Source organism: Staurois parvus, unplaced genomic scaffold (genome assembly GCF_062004578.1).
Source record: "Staurois parvus isolate SC_StPar_1 unplaced genomic scaffold, SC_StPar_1.0 ptg000090l, whole genome shotgun sequence".
NCBI lineage: Eukaryota > Metazoa > Chordata > Amphibia > Anura > Ranidae > Staurois > Staurois parvus.
The window spans coordinates 26,712,519-26,734,436 of record NW_028317886.1 but is presented as its reverse complement, the minus strand read 5'-3'; the positions used below and the strand labels follow the sequence as shown (position 1 = coordinate 26,734,436).

General features: G+C 38.9%; 1 protein-coding gene across 1 annotated transcript in view; it reads left to right on the top strand.

Annotated features, from left to right (window-relative positions):
* The window catches only part of SMARCA5 (SNF2 related chromatin remodeling ATPase 5), a 65,612-nt gene that overhangs the window by 10,630 nt on the left and 33,064 nt on the right, over positions 1-21,918 (top strand). The window contains exons 3-9 of the mRNA XM_089670500.1: positions 3,016-3,182; positions 4,127-4,227; positions 9,090-9,190; positions 10,193-10,372; positions 10,498-10,653; positions 15,150-15,281; positions 15,810-15,878. Coding sequence (XP_089526626.1) covers positions 3,016-3,182; positions 4,127-4,227; positions 9,090-9,190; positions 10,193-10,372; positions 10,498-10,653; positions 15,150-15,281; positions 15,810-15,878 — 906 coding nt within the window. The remainder of the gene's footprint in view (positions 1-3,015; positions 3,183-4,126; positions 4,228-9,089; positions 9,191-10,192; positions 10,373-10,497; positions 10,654-15,149; positions 15,282-15,809; positions 15,879-21,918) is intronic.

Genomic DNA, 21,918 nt, shown 5'->3' with positions numbered 1-21,918 from the left:
AGAAAAAATGTAAACCCGTTTAATGCTCTGTTAGACTGCAGCTAATTTGAGTGGGCATAAACCACAAGCAGGACCTTGTCTTCCAATATTGAACTTGATGAAGCACTTGCAAACAATACTGTGTCTTACACTTGTGTTGATGCCATAGAATGTCAAGACACGGATCTCCTGAATGGCTCTCATGTCTATCCATAAAAGCAGAATGGCTAAAAGCCTGGACAGTTGAAGCCCCTTGCAAACATTGTTTCACACGTATGCCCTTTGAAGTAGGACATCTATATTGTGAGACACTTGACATTCATCAGAAAATGTCATAGGAGTTAAAGTACTTTTTCACAATGGAAGGTTCCTAAATCACCTTCCTCTGATGTTTTTATCTCCTCAAAAAGAGTGCTTCATCTATCTCCTCAGGCTTCATCTTCAAAGCCAAACTCAGTCCTTTTGGTGCAAGACTTGGAATAATAAACTTACCAAGTCCACCACAAAACTCTCAACAATTAGTTTACACCATCACTCCTGAATGTGGAGACATTTGTTACAGTTTCCTTTCTCTGGGCCATAGCCGTCCCAGAGCTGTGGAATCATTTGTTTGTTTCAAATGGTTCAAAATAGTTAAAAAAAAAAAAAAATGTACCCCCCTATCTCTTACTGCTTTCAAACCAACTGAGCTCTTAAAGATGGTAAGATATGCAGACCACCCTGAACCATCTCTTTCCAGTTTTTGTGGAGGTTCAAAGGATTCTATTCAGATAAGTTCAAGGTGCCAAAATACAAGGGGGGTATTTGTCCTATCCTGGAGCTAAAAATGTGTAAACAGGTATCTTAATGTTCCAAAGTTTTGTAAGCAATCCAAAAGGTTGGTTATTGTCTGTGAGACCAGAGGGATGATGAAACCATCCAAGATTATTATGTACATATTCCCATTACCCACTTCATCAGCACTTGCTGTGCTTTGCAGTGGGATACATTTGCTTCCAGTTTGTAGTACTGCCATTTAGCCTATCCTTTTGCACCTCTTCTTGCTCTATTAAGAACTCAAGGAAATTAGGTAACGGTATCTAGAAGACCACCTTCTGAAAAACTCCTCTCCCCTTAAGCTATCTGCATTTGTCTAAAGGACTATTCAGTTGCTTCAGGCCTTCGGTTGGGTAACAAACTTTGTAAAGTCTGCTCTCCAACCTTCCTTTTTAACTAGGCCTCATCTGGACAAACACTTTTTTCAGGAAAACAAAATTCTGTCCAAGATCTCATAATCTCTTCTTAATATTTAAAGAGTCATCCCTCAGTGGGAATCTCTGAGGGTCCATTCACACAAGCCATTGTATTTTGGTGTAGACAGTGCCTATACGCCCATCCTGGTGTATCATCACTGTTAGCTTTTTTTTTTTTTTTAACCCATTCACGCCTAAAGGTAAAACAAATCTTAAAGCCTAAGTAAAGTTTTAAAATTTTGACATGTGTTAGTAAAACCGTACATATCATCACAACTACTTTGTATATCCAGGTAAATTATACCTTGTGTTTTTTTCAGGACAAATTGGGCTTTCATTTGGTGGTAAATGGTAATGGATATCTCTTCAATTTATTTTATTATCAAATGAAAACTGACCCAAAAATAGTAAAATAAATAATAATTTTTTTTTTTTAAGATTTAACTGTGTTTCTTGTTACTACCATAACCTGCCACCAAAGAACAACCCAAAATACATTTTCCAGCTCTTGATGATCACAGTGATACCATATATGTGTATGTTATTTGTTTGTACTTGAACTACAGCCCAGAAACAATAATGTGCATTTTGTTTTTATATGTAAAACACAGCACTAACTGACACTGATACCAATTTAAGAAAAAAAATAAATCCTGACCTTTGACATTGATCTTTGACCCTGACCTTGACCCAAACACTAACCCTGGCACTGAACTAGATCAAACCTTGATCTAGGTATTTTTCCTTATTTTCTTTTATTTTTTAATATTTATTTCTTTTTTTTTTTATTTCTTTTTTTTTTTACAAAGAGTTGTTTTTTTTTTTTTTTTCTGCAAGTGGAGAGAGAGAGACAATGTATCTCTCTCCTCCATTCAGAGAGAAAAAAAATACAAGGGGGGCGGGCTTCACAGTGACTGATCACTGTGATACCCAATCAGAAGCTATCACAGCAATCATGTGACCCAAATTCAGGAGTCTCTGGTCCTGATCGTTAGAACGGGACCCGGGGCTCTCAGTGACAACTCGGTTTTTGTGCTGGGAGCGTGCTGTGCGGCGCGCTCCCAGCACACAGACAGGTACGCAAATAAGCGGCCACACATGAAAAAAAAACAGTTCTGTGAGGCCATATATTTGTGTTATGTCGGCGTGATGGGGTTGATGAACTTTATTGAAAGACGTTTTGCCTTGTGTGGTGGGAGTGCAGTGGGAATGTACTGGAATAACTGCCTCAAAGCAGTCCTGCACCTGGTGTGAATATACCTTCAGAGATCAAGGCCTCTTTCAATGCAAACTCTTGTTGGTTCCTCTCTAGTTCTACCTCTAGAGCTTGTTCTCATATAACCATATTAAAACCAATCTAGTTACAGTTAACACTTCAAAAAGTAGTCCCTGAGGGCTAACACATGCAAATCACTTTATTTACTCAAACCAAATTAAAGAAACAAAACAATATTGTGAATATTTAAGATATGGAATTTACAGTTTAGTCAAATTTCCTCTTATTGCATTCTGGTTATATTAGCTGTGTTTTAGAATTGGCAATTGCGTACAGCAGGAACTTCCGAATCCACATGTGGAAAGCTTTTTAAAATCCTGAAAGTCTGGCAGCTGTGTTAGCAGAGCCATTCTTTGCTGCTAAGTACAGGCTTGGTGTGAATAGGTACTGACTTGGTGCGATTACTAATCTAGCAAAACTGGTTTTCTTTTAATAGCATCAATCTCAGTGGAACATGCAAAATCAAATTTCTTCACGTATTGTCACACTTCTTGTTGGGAATTGTTCATTGTTTTTCTTTTTATGCAGAAAACAGACCGGTCCAACAGATTTGAGTATCTTCTGAAACAGACAGAGTTGTTTGCACACTTTATACAGCCAGCTGCACAGAAAACCCCAACCTCACCACTAAAAATGAAGCCTGGGCGCCCTCGGTTAAAGAATGACGAGAAGCAAAATTTAATATCTGCTGGAGAGTAAGTAATATCTATTTGAAAGAGAAATTTAAAAAATTGATAGGCGTGTCACAATTCCTTTACATAAGGTATGACCTCCACATCACTACAGGACACAGTAGTGTGAAATGGCAGCTGGCAGAACCATTGAGTGCTGCTCTTTAATCAAGGCAATCTCTAAAACTGTACAAAGGAGGAAACTAATGCCAGTTGCAGGTTATTTAGTAAATGCACTAAAACACCTGTGCATCCCTGTGCGGGTAAATACTGCCTCACACAGGCGTTTGTATTGATATACCCCCTGTAAGCAAGACCTAAAGCAGAACTAAATTGAGCTATGCTCTCCAGTGCCACTACATTTGCAAGTTCCTGTGCTTTCACATCTTTGGTCATCTTCTGTATTTGATATCTTTGAACTTTTTGATTGCCCACATGGGAGTTAATTCCTGACACACAGCAGATACTGGGATTGTACACTGAACTGTGCATTTGTGACACATTGTACACCCCTAAGATTGCATTGTAGAAATTATGAAGTGGTTTTGTTGCAGAAGAGACATGGGAACATAGGGATCTAGTCATAAATTAGTTTTTATACAACTGGAAACCAGGATTCAATTTTTAAAATTGGATTCAACTAGAAAAAAATATGAATTTTGTGTAATTAATTTTTATAATTTAACCCAATAGTATATCATGTTTGCAATAAAAAAAAAAAACGCTTCCTCTTGCAAATCTTTGTATTAAAAGGTCAACTTGCATTTTAAGAGATCTGCATTACTGACTGTTTGGAGTTACTGATTTTTTTTTTTTTTAATCAATCCAACTACCAGCAGTTTACGTGTGTGCGTGGGTTTTTGTTTTCCTTTTTATAGCATAAAACTTTCATATATGGGCATAGACAAAAAATTATTGAAATCCTTTTCATTCTAGTATTTACGTAGGTCGTTTTTTATTTACTACAGTAATCGACATCGGAGAACTGAGCAGGAAGAAGATGAAGAGCTGTTAACGGAAAGTTCAAAGACCACAAATATTTGTACTAGATTTGAGCAGTCACCGTCTTGTAAGTGTGGATCTATTTATTATTTTCTGCCTAGTTTGTGGTATAATTATGTTTCATTTGTGTTATTTTGCACAGTAATTGTAGAATTTTAAAGTGGTTCTAAAGGCTCAAGGTTTTTACCTTCATGTATTCTATGTGTGCAGCTCTCCTAAACCCCCCCAGGATTCCTTACCTGAGCCCCCTCCGATCCAGCAATGTTCTGACCAGCCTCTGCTTCTGGGACTCTCCCTCCTCGTTGGCTGAGACCACATTGGGAGCCCATTAGCTCCCTCTGCTGTCAGTCACAGCCAGTGAACCTATAAGGAGGGGGTGGGGCTGAGCCACAGCTCTGTCTTATGGACACATAGAGCAGAGGCTCAAGGATGCACCGGTGCCCCCAGGATGAGCGGTTTTCCCTGGGGGGCACTACTCAGGCAGGGAGAGTGTCAGCGGGGACCCAAAAAGAAGAGGAGGATCTAGGCTGCTCTGTGCAAAACCATTGCACAGAGCAGGAAAGTATAGACATGTTTGTTATTTAAAAAAACTTTAATGTCACTTTAAATATGTAATTGGACCTTTTTAGCTTTCAAAGCATTTTTAAAATGGTGTTGGATACTCCTGATCTGAATTTGTCAGGCAAGGACTGCAGGCTCCACTTTAATCTACTCCTGAAAAAATCAACTTGTTTATGGTCTAATTAGTAGCACATTGACTTATGTGTGCTACAAATGAAGTAACTGCAAACAAGTGGCTGAAGTCAACTAGAAAGAGATTAAAATTGCCTTTGTTACCTTTTATCTGTCTTGAAAGAGGTGTCTGCAGTTCTGGAGGTTGTCATTTACCAGCTCTAGAAAGTGCAACGCTTAGTGCACCTTTACAGCACAGTAATGTCTGTTTTTTGGATTAGGATTACTTTCGAGTTGCAGAGCCATACAAAGCAGTGTGCTTACAGTGAAACACAGCCTCATAGGAAAACAGCTCATAGTTAACCCTTTGATCACTCCACATGTTAACCCCTCCCTGCCCAGTGCCATTAAAACAGTGTCAGTGCTTTTTATTAGCACTGATCACTGTGTTGGTGTCACTGGGGATGTCTGTGACACCAGGTCAGTTCCCCCCAGTGTCAGAATGCCCACCCCAGTCCCGCTATAAGTTCCTGATCTCTGCCATTACTAGTAAAAAAAAACAAAATTAATTTATACGTATTGGAATTCTTTTTAGCAAAGACCTTTTGGCATACATTTATGACAAACGTTTTTTACTGGACATGTTTAATAGCAAAAAGTCAAAAATATATATATTTTTTTTTTCTCAAAATAATTGTTCATTTTTTGTTTATAGCGCAAAAAATAAAAACCTCCAAGGTGATCAAATACCACCGAAAGAAAGCTCTATTTGTGGGAGAAAAGGAATGTAAATTTCATTTGGGTGCAGCGTTGCATGACTGCGCAATTGTCAGCTAAAATAACGCAGCACTGTATCGCAAAAAATGGCCTGGCCAGGAAGGGGGGCAAATCCTCTGGAGGGCAAGTGGTTTACAAAAGTGGAGTTAGCCCCCGGTCACACTGCCATGATTTCAGGTGCGATTTGGGAATTTAAATCGTACATGAATTCTGATCTAATGAATGTGAGTGTCTTAACATACGCGATTTGCTGCAGCACAATTTCAAAAGTAGTTCTTTTATTACTTTTTCTGAAGTTTGTTGCAATTTCACATGGGCTACAATATAAATTGCACAGCAAAATGCAATGGAAAACGCAAGAAATCGCTTGGAAATCTTCAGAAAATGCAGCAAACAAAACGTGTAATTTTAAATCGCATCCAGAGTGAACCAAGCCTAAATCTTTTAAAGGATTTTTTTGTACACAGACTGGACTGGTCCTGACAAGGTTCTTGTTTTGCCAAAAAGGTTCTCAGCAATTACCCCATGGAAAGCAATGTCACCAAGAAAGTGTGCCTGCGGTTTATCCAGCAGTTTCTCATCTCAATAAGACCCTCACATGGATTTGGTTGGTGCTGTCAGGTGTTATCTGAAATTGACTGCTGCTGTTCAGTAGGTTGTCTTTGTGCTTCCTGAAGGTCAAAGGAAAGGTCATGCAGCTTTCAAATCTACCATCCCTTGATGGATCCATTAGCTTATTTCTCAAGCTTAAAGGATAAGTTCACCTTCGGGAACATGTTCCACCCGTTTTTTTAGTGACCTGGTACCGCTCCTGCAGCTCTCAGCCCTTCTCCCCCCCCCGTGACAACAGGTTGGGGATCTTCTGCCCACACCAAGTAATTTTTTAAAATTGTGGCTGTGTGGGACTCTGCCCACCCGCCGCCTCATTCATTCAGAGTTCTGTGAATGAATGTACTACAACTGCTGTCAGCCTTTGTGGCTGAAGGCTTGTCATTTTCAATGGACTGCCAAGGCGTTGGTGAGCCCTCGAGGTAGTTCCTTGAGTCTTCCTGTCATTGTGTAACTGCCTGCCTGTATCACATGAACAGTCTGCAGGAACCTAACCTTGCACCCACGATCTGCTGGTCATGGGTGCAATGCTCTGCAGGCTCAAAATAAAATAATGCACTTTACTTTTTTTACCTGCAAAAAAAATTTTTTTTTTTTTTTTAAAGTCAACTTATCTTTTTAAGCTTTTTGGTGAAAGCTCCTTCTACCAGAAGTGTTGGTGACTATCATCGAATTTCAGTAGCTGATTTATACTTTTTTTTTTCTTTTTTTCACCAAGTGAATGCTGCTGAGGTTGCTACCTTTTGGCTGGTGTGTTATTCATGTTACTTCCTAAGGTTCTAAAGGGATGTGGACATTTTGTAAAAAACTACTCATCCAGGGACTAAATCTGGGTTCCAATCTACTTGTCCAGATAAAAAAAAAAAAAATGTTTTTAACCAAAACCGTATTTAAATCTGAGGTGCTGTTAGGCATGTCTGGGACTTTGAAAATCAAAAGGGGCTCTATGGCAACTTAAACGTTTAATTTTTTTATTATTGCACTGTATATCTCCTCCTTAGTTCCCTGCCTTTCTCCAGCACCACACCTGGGGACTAACAGGGAGGAGAGAGACCTTGCAGTGTGATGAGCACTGATTGGGTGCTTGTCAGGAAAGGGGAGTGTCTGGCTTATCCTTTATCCCTCTTGCTGCCAGAGCCATTTTTGTGTTTTTTGCACATTTAAAAAATAATTTTAGGCTTGTAGATTACACAAAACCCCCAAATATATATTTTTTGAAGGCAAAGACCCTAGAGAAAAAATAGTGAAAGTTCCAATTTTTTGTCGCATATTATCGCAAAGGTCTTGGAAACGGAAAATTCCAGTGGAAAATACTCTTTAATTTTAGGGCACAAAACAATAAATTACCCTACTTTTTTGTAAAATATAAAAGATGAGGTTCCACCGTGTAAATGGATATCCAGCATGTCAAACCTTAAATTTGCGTGCGCCCATGAAATGGTGACGAAATTCAGTACCCTATATTTTCTATAGGGGACTCTTTTAAAGCCCTTTATAGGTCATCCGTATAGTGTTACGGAAGAGGTCTTAGTAGGTGCTAGAATTACTGCTCTCGTTCTGGCATGTGCGGTGATATGTAATGTGTATCGCAATGAACATTTGCATGCGTAGACGCCACAGCACATGCTTTTACTTTTGTATGTGCATATATTTGGTGGCGGGGAGGCCTCAATTTTGTTTTTTTTTTTTGAGAGGATATTATGTGCTTGGGTGCAACTTGGATTTTTTTTAGTATTAAAAAAAATTTTTTTTTTTACTTCACTTTTTTTTTCATCACATGACAAAAAGTCTCCTATGTGATGATTTTTGGTGACAGGTTCTCTTTATTGAGACATCCAGAGTCTATAAGACCCTGCATGTCTTCCCTGTGCTCCCCTGAATGTAATGCAGTGCACATTGCACTGCATTACATTCTTTCTCAGCCTCATTGGCCGGGAAATCTGTGAACGGGAACCCGGAAGTCACATAACATCACTTCCGGGTCAGGACAAGAGGAGGAGGGGAGCAGACGTGGTCGCTCTCCTCCTTCCCCTCTAGCTGCCGGCGCACACTGAGCCAGTCCCGGGTCCGCAGATGGGCAAACGAAGCCCAGGTGACTTGGCAAGCGGGGGAGGTTCACACACGGGGGGGCAGAGGCTGGCACCGTGGTGAACTGTATGAAAGCAATCGGGCGGCAGCACTGCCATTGGAATGATTTCACCTGACAGATGAGCCCTGCTGCTTGCCAGCAGCAGGGCTAAAGTTGAAAGATGCTACCTGCCCGACTCTACATGTGTCGGGCAATACAAATTCAACATCCCTGTTCTACCACATTCTGATTTGCTTGTTGCCATCCCTTCATATTCTGTGCTTTGTGACCTCCCTTTTGTAATAAAGATGATGATTTCCTGTGTCCTAGGATCTACGATAAGATGGGATATTTTTTTTTTTCTTTTTTACGTAGGGAACCTTCATTACAACAGGGTTATGCTGTCACTTTCAGCTGATTGGACACTGGCGAAAAAGACAGGAAATCCCATTTTTGGCATTACCCCTTCCCCTTTTAGTCAAAGCTTTATTTTTTTGTAGCAAGCCATAGACCACAAAGGCAGAAGGGTGGGATCCTGTGTCCTGTGATGTTCTCCAAGAAAAGGATTTATAGGTAAACCAATCACATTTTTCTTTGGCAGTCAAAGGAGGAACAGTGAAGCAGTGTGAAGTGGTTGGTGGCTTTACATAGGAAAGAAACACCATCACCTTGCCAACAGCAAAGTGACATCTAAATCAAAATCTAAAATAAAAGACATCTCTAATATTATGGTTGGCAGATTTGTACTTAGTCTAACTGTGTGACTTAATAAAAATCACGTTGAATTTTATTTGGTTCTGCAGATGTAAAAGGTGGCACATTAAGAGACTATCAAGTCAGAGGCTTGAACTGGTTGATTTCTTTATATGAAAATGGAATAAATGGCATCCTGGCTGATGAAATGGTAGGTGCAAAGATGAAATTTTTCTTGTTTTTTGTTTTTTTTTAACCAAGGGCTTTGTAGCATTAATTTAACAAAGCTTAAGATTTTTTGTCTGTGTATTAATTTTGTTTCTATAAATTGCTTATTGTGTTAGTGAAGGCAGATGGTTAGGTAACAGTTAAAATGCATATGTGAACCATTTTATTTGCCCAAAAACATAGTGCTGTCCAGACAGTTTTCTAATTCAGATACTGTACTGTGCTCTGGCCGTTTGCTTTGTTCCATTGTAATTAAAGCAGTATAAATTGGTCAAGCCTGGGTTATGAAGAAATTTGCCATACTCTGATGTTATCTCTCCTGCAGTTATCACTCAATTTTTCAGATTTGCAACATTTAAAAGCTAAAAATACCAACCCCTTTAAAGTTGTTTTAAATGCTGAATGTTTTTTTTTACCTTTGTGCATTCTGCTCCTTCACAGCCACTCCAATACTCACTGGCTGTTCTGGGTCTCTTTCTCATTGACTGAAACACAGCAGTCAGTCACAGCCAATGAGGAGAGTGCAGGCCTTGCTGTTCTACCTGTCAAAATTTGTGGTGTTCTAATAAAGACATCCCTTAGATATGCAGTGAGGCAGCATTTTATTATAGATTAAGACTTTAAACCTAAAAAATCTGAATTTGTCTCTTTGAAAAATGTGAAGTCATACATTCTTTGAAGTAGGGTGTCTGTACTTAAACAAGCACTGTGAACACTTTTATGAGATGCAGTGAAACGGTGACTGGAAGAGGACAATTTTAGAAATTCTTTGCTCAAACTTGTCAATATAGTTTCCCATTTAAAAAATGCTTTCTATGTCTGGACTTGAAATTTGTATTTATCCCTTGCTTTCCATTCCATTGCAACTGTTTTTTATGGCTGTATCACCATTAGTCAAATTCACGGACAGGTCCAAATTTAAAAAAAAAAAAAAAAAAAAAGTTTGCCTATTTGTACTTTAATGTAGACATTTATTTTCTACTAGGGTCTAGGTAAGACTTTACAGACCATTACTCTTCTTGGATATATGAAGCATTACAGAAGCATTCCTGGGCCTCACATGGTGTTAGTTCCGAAGTCTACCTTGCACAATTGGATGTGTGAATTCAAAAGATGGGTGCCATCTTTGCGTGCAGTTTGTCTTATAGGTGACAAGGATCAACGAGTACGTATTGTTGCCTCAATTAAGGAGTAGCTTGTGTCATTGGATCAAAATACGTCATCCTCTGTTTTATGTCCATTGAATGTATGCTACCTCTTGTTGCTAAAACCATTAATGTTTTTTTTTAGGCAGCCTTTGTTAGAGATGTTCTTTTGCCAGGTGAATGGGATGTTTGTGTGACATCTTATGAAATGCTCATTAAGGAGAAGTCTGTTTTCAAGAAGTTCAATTGGCGATACTTGGTTATTGATGAAGCCCACAGGATTAAGAATGAAAAATCAAAGGTGGGTATTTTTTATTGAATATTCAGGTCTGCAGAACAGCAGTATTGTTAACACTTAAATATTGTGGTTGGCACTGGGATTTATTTTTGAGTAAAAATAGTCTTAACTGCAGTGTAAAGTGAGTATATCTTATCTGCACTGTATGTTTAAATTCTCTGCATCTATGCAGTGCACATTTGTTTCAATAACTTTTATTAGATTAATGAGGTAAAACTATTTTCAGCAAAAAAAGCCAACAATATCCTGACAGAAGGATGTAGAATACACTTAGACAATGATTTTTGGTCTCCTTGATAGTTGTAACAGCTGTTTACATCTTAGTAAACACATCAATTTAAAATGTAGAACTTGTGGGAGTTGTCGTGGGAGGCAGCAATATGGTAGGAAATCTATATGCAGGAGGGAAGGGAAGATGGACAAGATTGAAGAAAATAAAAAAGGAGGTTAGAAAGGTGCAGAATAGGGTAAAGCTACAGGGAGTTTTCAGGAAATATGCCAAGGTGGTACCCTGTTTAACTTCAGAGGGAGTGATTGAAACCCGTAGGTTACATAGTCTGGCTGAAAAAGACACAAGTCCATCTAGTTCAACTATAAAAGGGAAGGAAAAAATATATAATCCTACACCCACAGTTGATCCAGAGGAAGGCAAAAATCCCCAGCAAAGCATGATCCAATTACCTCTTGCAGGGGAAAAAATATCCTTCCTGATCCCTTGAGAGGCAATTCGCCATTCCCTGGATAAACTTTACTTATAAATATTAGTATCCAGTTATATTCTGTATATCAAAGAAAGAATCCAGGCCTTTTTTAAAGCAATCTACTGAGCTGGCCAGATCCAACTCTTGAGGGAGTCTATTCCACATTTTCATAGCTCTTACTGTGATGAAACCTTTCTGTATTTGGAGATTAAATCTCTTCCTTTGGACTTAGAGTGCCCCCTTGTCCTCTGTGATGACCTCCAGGGTGAATAACTTTACATTGAGTTCACTATATGGAAAACCTATGTATTTATTCATGTTGATCATATCCCCCCTTAATCTCCTATTTTCAAGAGAGAATAAATTCAGTTCCTCTAATCTTTCCTCATAGCTGAGCTCCTCCATGCCTCTTATCAGTTTGGTTGTACTTCTACACTTTCTCCAGTTCCCCCGATTATTCTTTTTGTGAATTGGTGCCCAAATCTGAACTGCTTATTCCAGATGAGGTATTACTAATGATTTGTACAGGGGTAAAATGATTTCTCTCTCTGGAGTTTATACCTCTTTTAATGTAAGAAAGGGTTTTGCTCTCTTTTGGAAACTGCATCTTGGCATTGCATGCCATTATTAAGCTTGTGATCTACCAGAACTCCCAGATCCTTCTCCACCATTGATTCCTCCAGTTGTACCCCCCCCTAGTATGTATGCTGCATGCATATTCTTAGCCCCCAAGTGCAAAATTTACATTTATCAACATTAAACCTCATTAGCCACTCAGTTGCCCAATTAAACAGTGCATTGAGGTCAGCTTGTAGATTGGAGACATCATGTAAGGACTTTATTCTACTGCATTGCTTGGTGTCATCTGGAAACACTGAAATGGTGCTTTTAATCCCAGACCCTATATCATTTATAAATAAAAAGTAAGGGTCCTAACACTGAACCTTGGGATACACCACTAACAACCCTAGACCATTCAGAGTATGAATCAGTAACCACTACTCTCTGAATATGATCTTTTAGCCAGTTTTCTATCCATTTACAAACTGATTTTTCCAAGCTTGTAGACTTTACCTTACACATTAGCCATGTGTGGGGGAACTGTGTCAAACGCTTTTGCAAAATCCAAGTATATCACATCCACAGCCACCCCTCTGTCCAAGTTCTTGCTTACCTCCTCATAAAAATAAATCGGATTTGTTTGACAACTTCTGTCTGTCATGAATCCATGCTGTCTGTTGCTTAAAATATTTTTTTTCCCAGCAAGATCTCATCTGTGGTCTTTTATGAAAATCTCCGGTATCTTCCCAACTATAGAAGTTAAACTAACAGGTCTATAGTTATTTGGTAAAGACTTTAATCCCTTTTTAAATATAGGCACCACATTGGCCTTACGCTAATCCAGTGGTATTATAAAGAGTACCTAAAAATTAGAAACCATGGCTTTGAAATGACAGAGCTCAATTCCTCAAGGACACATGGGTGTATACCATCTTGTCCAGGTGCTTTATTCACCTTTATTCTCTCTAAATATTTCTGGACCATATCAATTTTGAGTCATTGTGGATCATTTGGGGCTGTGTCAATAACAACCCCATTATGGCATGAGCTCTCCCATGCTCCTTTGAAGAAGGTATTTAATAAATTGGCCTTCTCTTTGTCCCCGTTCACCCACTCTAGATTATTTTGTAAAGGTCCTACATGCTTGGACCTGACCTTTTTACTGTTAATGTATTTGAAGAATTTTTTGTGGTTTGTCCCACTATCTTTTGTAATCTGTCTTTCATTTTCAATTTTTGCAGCCTTAATTTCCTTTTTACACATTCTTTTATATTATTTGTAATAAACAATGGTGGTGTTCCTTTTTATATTTTATAAAAGTTTTTTCTTTATCTTATTTGTAGCTTTTTTTTTTTTTTTTTAACTTTGGCCATAAGCCACATAGGTTTTAGCTTTTTAAACTTGTTGCCCATAGGAATATAATTTGCAGTGTGTTTGCATAGTCTTTTAGAGGAACTCCCATTTCTGTTCTGTGTTCGTTGATGCCAATATTCCCTCCCAAGCTAAGTCTTGGAGAGCAGTTTTCAGCCTTGGAAAATTAGCTGTCTTAAAGTTGAGTGTTTGTTTTTCTTTCCCGTATGTGCTTGTTTACAGCTAACGTTAAATGAAATCATGTTATGGTCACTGCTACCCAGATGTTCTTTTATATGGAAATTAGTAATAAGCGCTGCATGGTTAGAGATTACTGGGTCCAGTAGAGCATAATTCCTAGTTGGGGCCTCTATGAACTGTACCATAAAATTGTCTTGTAATAAGTTTTTGAATTTTTGCCTTTTAGCTGTTCCTGCAGTGCCATTACTCCAGTCAATTTCCGGGTAGTTAAAATTCTGATGGTTGTTTGTAACACGGGAACCTTCTTATCACCTGCTATAGCCCTCCCCCATCTTTTCCCATTCCACCCACCAACGGACTCACCCCTGTCTGATCTGTCTGCCCCATTATAATATAATTCTCCCTTTCCCCTCAACCCTAGTTTAAATACTCCTCCAGCATTTCCATAAACCTCTCCCCCAGCACAGCAGACCCCCTTCCATTTAGGCGCAAACCACCTTTATCATATAGGTTGTACCCCAATTAAGTCAGCCCAGTGCTCCAGAGAGCCAAATCCTTCCCTATTTCACTTTGGTCTTTAGCCATCCATTCAGTTCTCTAATCTCCCCCCCCCCCCCTTTTTCCTGTGTACCCCTTTCAGCTTGCAGCTTAGTTCTTTAAATTGATTCTTAAGAAACCTCCACCTTCCATGTATTCTCTCATTGGGTCCAACATGGACCAAGACAGCTGGATCATGCCCAGCCCCTCCCAGTTATTTATCAACCCAGTCTAGCGCATGCCAAACCCTGGCACCAGGCAGACTGCAAACCATTTGGTTGAGGCGATCCTGGCGACAAATTATTCTGTCAGTCCTTCTGATTATAGAATCCCCTGTTACCACCAGCTGTCTAGGCTTCCTACACTACCCTCACCACCCCTCCTAGATGGTCTGCTGTCCCAGCTGTTAGGGATAGCAGCAGCATCTAGGGCTGCCACCACTGAGTTTGCCACCCCCACATCTTCACCAAAGTTGGCAAATCTGTTTGGGTGCTCAAACCCAGGGCTGGCCTTCCTTTTCTGTGAGCCCCTAACACTCCCTATAACTACAGTAACCAATCTTCATACCTGATAATTCTGGATTACCCCTACACCTCCCACGTCAATGCCATTAACTATCTGCTCAGTGAGCAGAAGACCCCTCCTCCGGATATCTAATGTGAGCTTCCAGAAGGGCAACCTGCTCACATCTGTCGCAGCGGTATCCATCCTGGAACTGTTGCGCTCCATTGTTGTATACATGCGGTACACTGCTTAAAACCTTCAACCCTGCTAGCACTCATTATCCCAGTTACAATGTTGTTATTACGAACATGAAATTTTCAGATGTCACTTACAGGTTAGAAGACTCCATTTGTAATCTTCTGTTTTAAACTCCAGTTTATAACTCCAATTAATCAAATGTCTACAGGCCTCAAGGCTGATGGTATAAAAACACCTAGGGATCTCAAGTCTTAACAATTTTGGGAACTGGTCATTCATTGAGCAATGGCGGTCAGTTTAAAAAGAGAAAAGAAAGGTCAATGTGACAATATATTTGTGAGATTTTTTTTTTTTAATTTGCTTCGTGCCTTTCTGGATAGATCTGTTGAGTGTAAATTTACTGGTATGCTATCTGCATTTCATCTGACATATATATTTTTATTTCAGTTGTCTGAAATTGTGAGGGAGTTCAAGACGACTAACCGCCTCCTCCTAACAGGAACCCCTCTTCAGAATAATTTGCATGAACTTTGGGCTCTTCTAAATTTTCTTTTGCCTGATGTTTTTAACTCTTCAGAGGTAAGCTTTGTCTGACTGATGGGTGGATTTGGAAGTCCTTGGCAAGCTTAAAATCCTTTAAAACAGAAGTTTTTTTTTTTTCTTCAGAAATACTTACCTAGGTGGATGCAGCCATTGGTGTGATGTTGCATCTGTCTCCTGCCGGCTTTAAGGCTGAGAACTGAGCAAGCAAATGCTGCTGATTGCTCCATTCTTAGTCTTCCATGAGCAGAGAACTGGTGACTGTCAGTCACCGCTGTCTGCTCACCAACCCGCTCCCCTGTGTTCACCTGAGTGCTGGGCTGGGGGGGGGAGTGAGCGGCTAGCTCAGGGTCTCAGCAGATCGCTGATAGTGTGAGCCAGGTACAAGCCAGACATCGAGGTGGATCCTGACTTTAAAGTCAGAATCTTTACCAACGAACTGCACTCCTGTGATCCACAGGAGAAGTACAGCCAAACAAGCTTTTGCGGTACTTCTCCTTTAAGAAGATATGTAAGAATATTGGTACACATATATCTTCCTATTACTGACTGTCTCTTTTATTCTAGGATTTTGACTCCTGGTTTGATACCAATAACTGTCTTGGAGATCAGAAACTAGTGGAACGTCTTCATCTGGTAATTATTGACTTTAGGGGAAATGTAGCGTTCTTTTTAGGTGTACAAGAGAAAAAAATTCAAATAAGTAATCTATCATTGTTGTGTGTTAATGTTTTAGAAGGGGTTTCAATACACTGTAGATATATTTACGTATTACAAATATTGGTTCTGCTTCCTGCTGCAATATATAGATCTTTTATTGGAATTCCAAACATAGGTGGTATGGAAGGTGCCACACCCTATTAGTTACAATCACAATACCAAAAGATTAACTACTTGCCCTCCAGAATATTTACCCCCCTTCATGACCTGGCCATTTTTTTGGCACTGCACTATTTCAACTGGTAATTGTGCGGTTGTGTAATGCTGTACCCAAACAAAATTTGTCCTTTTTTTCACACAAACAGAGCTTTTTTTTTTTTTTTTGGTGGTATTTTATCACCTCCTATGGTTTTTACTTTTTGCGCTATAAAAAAAAACCCAAAAACAATATTTTGCACTTTTGGGTATAAAAAGTATCCAATAAACTCAGCCATAAATTTAGGCTAAAAATGTATTCTGCTACGTCTTAGGTAAAAAAAAAAAAAATCCCAATACGTGTAAATTGGTTTCTGCGAAATTTCTAGCGTCTACAAACTATGGTGTGTGTGTGTGTGTGTGTATATGTGTGTATATATATATATATATATATATATATATATACACACACAGTTGTGCTCAAAATAATAGCAGTCAGACATCACTAACCTGATCAATCACTGTTTTTGGTAGAAATGATATTTCTACATGGCAAATAATTTACTAGCAGGTGTAGTAGAGTAATAGAAATCCAACAGACCCAACAGTCATGACATGCATGCTGCTGATTCTGTGTAATTGAATCACTAATTGAAAGGGGCATGTTCAAAATAATAGCAGTGTGGAGTTCTATTAGTGAGGTCATTCATTCTTTGAAAAACAGGTGGCAATTATTGCCCTTATTTAACCACTTGAGCTCCTGAGGATTTATGCAGGCCATAGACGGGGAGAAAAACGGCAGATTTTTCTTTTAAAAAACGAAAAATCAGTCGTTCAAGCGGCCGACGTTACCACCAATGGTAAAAAAAATCGGCCGATTTTCATCCCGTCTACAGCCGGCAAAAAGTGTCCCTGCAGAGAGCTCTGCTATTTCTTTGACAGTTCTTTGACATTTACAGCGGTTGCAACAATGTATCTATTTGTATCCATTTAGGATACAGATGTTTTTATTCGGAAACAAATAGATACAATGTTGCAACCTCTGGAACTGTCAAAGAAATAGCAGAGCTCTCTGCAGAGACACTTTTTGCCGGACTGGAATTCCTTTTATTTTTCATCCTTCTTCTTCTTCATCATCATCATCCTCTTCTTCTTCTTCATCATCATCCTCTTCTTCTTCTTCATCATCCTCTTCTTCTTCATCATCATCCTCTTCTTCTTCATCATCATCCTCTTCTTCTACTTCTTCATCATCATCATCCTCTTCTTCTACTTCTTCATCATCATCATCCTCTTCTTCTACTTCTTCATCATCATCATCCTCTTCTTCTACTTCTTCATCATCATCATCCTCTTCTTCTTCGCCATCATCATTCTTCTTCTACTTCATCATCCTCTTCTTCTTCTTCTACTTCTTCATCATCATCCTCTTCTTCTTTTTCTTCATCATCATCCTCTTCTTCGTCATCATCATCCTCTTCGTCTTCTACTTCGTCATCATCATCCTCTTCTTCTTCTACTACTTCTTCATCATCCTCTTCTTCATCTTCTACTACTACTTCATCATCATCCTCTTCTTCTTCTACTTCTACTTCTTCATCATCATCCTCCTCTTCATCTTTTTCTTCATCATCATCATCCTCTTCTTCTTCTTCGTCATCATCATCCTCTTCTACTTCATCATCGTCATTCTCTTCTTCATCTTCTTCTACTTCTTCATCATCATCCTCTTCTTCTACTTCATCATCCTCTTCTTCTTCTTCTTCTTCATCATCATCCTCTTCTTCATCTTCTTCTTTTTCTTCATCATCATCATCATCATCCTTCTTCTTCTTCATCATCATCCTCTTCTTCTACTTCATCATTATCCTCTTCTTCATCTTCTTCTACTTCTTCATCATCATCCTCTTCTTCATCTTCTTCTACTTCATCATCATCCTCTTCTTCATCTTCTTCTACTTCTTCATTATCATCATCCTCTTCTTCATCTTCTTCCACTTCTTCATTATCAACATCATCCTCTTCTTCTTCTTCTTCATCATCATCCTCTTCTTTTTCTTCATCATCATCATCCTCTTCTTCTTCATCATCATCATCATCCTCTTCTTCATCATCATCATCATCCTCTTCTTCATCATCATCATCCTCTTCTTCTTCCTCTTCTTCTTTTTCTTCTTCCTCTTCTTCTTTTTCTTCTTTGTCTTCCTCTTGCAGGTCACTGCTCATGCGCAGATTTTTTATCGGTAAAAAATCGGCCGATTAGCCCATTATTGCCGCGAAAATCGGCCCATCGGCAAAATCGGCCGATTTTTTTTTCCAACTTTCCCGATTAAAAAAAACGGCCAAAATACCGAAAAACGGCCGAACAAATAGCCCACTAACGATCCGAAAATGGGCCGATTTTATTTTCGGCCGAAAAATCGGCTGATTTTCCACCCATCTATGGCCTGCATTACCCCCCTTAATGACCAGGCCTCTTTTTGCTACTCGGCGCTGCACTAATTCAACTGATAATTGCGCGGTCATGCAATGCTGCACCCAAACGAAATTTACGTCCTTTTTTTCACACAAATAGAGCTTTCTTTTGGTGGTATTTGATCACTTGTGCGCTTTTTATTTTTCACGCTATAAACAAAAAAGACCAAATATTTTGAAGAAAAACAATATTTTTTACTTTTCGCTATAAAAAAATATATAGTAAACTCAAAGTTAGTTATAAATTTAGGCCAAAATGTATTCTGCTACATGTTTTTGGTAAAAAAAAAATCACAATAACTGTATATTGATTGCTTTGTGTGAAAGTTATAGTGTGTACAAACTATGGTATAAATACTGCAATTTACACCATTTTTTTGCTATACAGCGCTGCTCTAGTTTAACGGACAATTGCGCGGTCATGCAATACGGTACATAAATGACATTTATGCCCTTTTTTTTTTTAACACAAATAGAGCATTCTTTTAGTGGTATTTGATCACCTGTGCACTTTTTATTTATATAACCAGAAAAGGTTTTGAAGAAAAAAAAACTTTTTTGAAAAAAACTTTTTTCATTTTGGTCATAAAAAAATCTAAAAAAAACTAATTTCGTCATAAATTTAGGCCAAAATGTATTCTGCTACATGTTTTTGGTTAAAAAATATCCCAATAAGTGTATATTGATTGCTTTTTGTGAAAGCGTCTACAAACTATGGTATAGATAATGGAATTTACATAGCTTTTACTTTCTGACTGCCCATCATATTTCTTGAGGTGCTAAAATACCAGGATAGTACAAACACCCTCAAATGACCCCTTTTTGGAAGTTAAACACCCTAAGCTATGTGCTGAGAGGCATGTTGAGTCCATGGAAGATTTTTTTTTTTTTTTTTCCACAAGTTTCTGGAAAATGACAAACTTTTTTTTTTTTTTTTTTTACACAAAGTTGTCATTTAAATGATTTATTTCTCGCACAAGCCATGGGTATATGTGGAATTACACCCCAAAATATATTCTGCTACTTCTACTGAGTGTGGGGATACCACGTGTGAGACTTTTTTGGGAGCCTAGCCACATATAGGAGCCTGAAATCCAATGACCACTTTGAAAGCCTGAAGGTGCGTAACTTCCTCATTACACTTCCTCACTACCTATCACAGTTTCGAAGGCCCTGACATGCCAGGATAGCCCCAAACCCCCCCAAATGACCCCTTTCTGGAAAGTAGATACCCCAAGGAATTTAAAAAGAGGCATGGTGAGTATTTTGCAGATCTCATTTTTTCTCACAAGGTTTTGAAATAGAAAAAAATAGAAAAAATATGTTTTTGTTTTTTTTCTTCATTTTCCAAAAACTTGTGGCAACAAATGAGATCTGCAAAATACTTACCGTGCTTTTTATCAAATTCCTTGGGGCATCTACTTTCCAAAAAGGGGTAATTTGGGGGGTTAGGTGCTATCCTGGCATTTCAGGGCCTCCGAAACTGTGATAGGTAGTCTGGAAGTGTAATGAGGAAATAAAGCCCTTTAAAAGCCTGAAGGTGCTTATTGGATTTTGGGGTCCTGTACTTGGCTAGACTGCCAAAAAGTCTCTCACATGTGGTACCCCCATACTTGGGAAAAGTAGCAAAATGTATTTTGGGGAGTAATTCCACATATACCCATGGCATGTGTGAACAGTAAATCATTTAAGTGACAATTTTGTGTAAAAAAAAAAAACCAAAAAAAACAAATATATTTATCTTTGTCATTTTTCAAAAACTTGAGGTAAAAAAATAAATTCTTCTATTGATTCAACATTCCTCTCAGCAAATAGTTTGGGGTGACTACTTTCCAAAAAGGGGTCGTTTTTGGGGGTGGGGGCGTTTTATACCCAGCATTAGAAGTTTATGCCACACATCATTCACTCTTCTAACCACCTGAAGACCAAGCCTTTTTGTTCACATGAAAAAAATCAGTATTTTTTGCTAGGAAATTAATTTAAACCCCCAAACATTATATATTTTTTTTAAAGCAGACACCCTAGTGAATAAAATGGTGGGTACTACAATTTTTTATGGCACATAGTACTCGCGCAGCGATTTTTCAAAAGCAATTTAAAAAAAAAAAATACACTTTTTTTACTTTTAATGCACAAAAACAATATATTGGCCAATTGTTTGGTAAAATATAAAAGATGGTGTGCCGAGTAAATAGATACCAAACATGACATGCTTTAAAACTGCTCATGCCCTGTGCAATGGCGACAAACTGCAAACATTTTTAATATCCATAGGCAGCACTTTAAAAGCTACCATTTTAGATTTACAGAGGAGGTCTAGTGTTAGAATTACTGCCCTTGATCTGACGTTCACAGCAATACCTCACATGCATGGTGCAACCGCTGTTTACATAACGGCACAGGGTCAAGGCTTGTGAACACAGGTGTGCGTGCATGGGAGGGGCAATTTATTTTTTTTATCACTTTTTATGCTATAACAGGGAATGCAAATAACCCCTATAACTTCAATGGGCATTGTCATATTCTTTTTTGAGAAATCTGGGGTCTATCAGACTCTGGATATCTCCTCTACCCTTACATTATCTAATCAAACCAAAATCGGTGTGATCAGATGCTTTCCCAATTTACAAATGGCGCTGTTTATATCCTGCGAAACTGAAGTGATGAAATGCTCGTAGCTTCCGAATTCTTAGACTATAGAGATGATTGGCACCATTCTGGTCTCCAATCAGCTCTATGGTCAGCTGGCAGAAACACTGGCTGCATTCTCAGGTTCCCCTGATGGCACCGGACTGCCCGAGAAGGCTGTGGAAGGCAGCGGGGGAGGGGGGACATCATCTCCCACTGCTTGTAAAATCTTGCAGCTAATCAGCCACTAGGATTGCACTTACATGAAAGCCGATCGCCGGCTGAAAAAAACGATACCAGGATGATGCCTGCGGCTGTAGGCATCATCCTGGTATAACCATTCAAATCCAGTGATGTACCAGTACATCGCTGGTCCTTGTTGGTTATATATGCTATGTTCTTTTTTTTTTTTTTTTTTTTTTTGTATGCAGCCTGTGGAATGAATGAAAAAATGAGAAGAAATCTCTGCCAGAAAAAGTGTGTGGTATGCCCACCAGTAGAATATACCGCCCTGCATCAACCCACTTCTAATGGTGGGCACACATTAGGTCACACTTTGTCACAAGTGCCATTTCCCAGATTGAATAAAAATTGTCCACGTATAAGTGGTACCCCATATGGAGAAATGATGACACCAAGTCCCAAACTATCTTGCCACTGCTCCCCATGTAGTCTGGGCATCTGGGGGGGCTCCACGTGACTATCTTTTCCCTCGTAA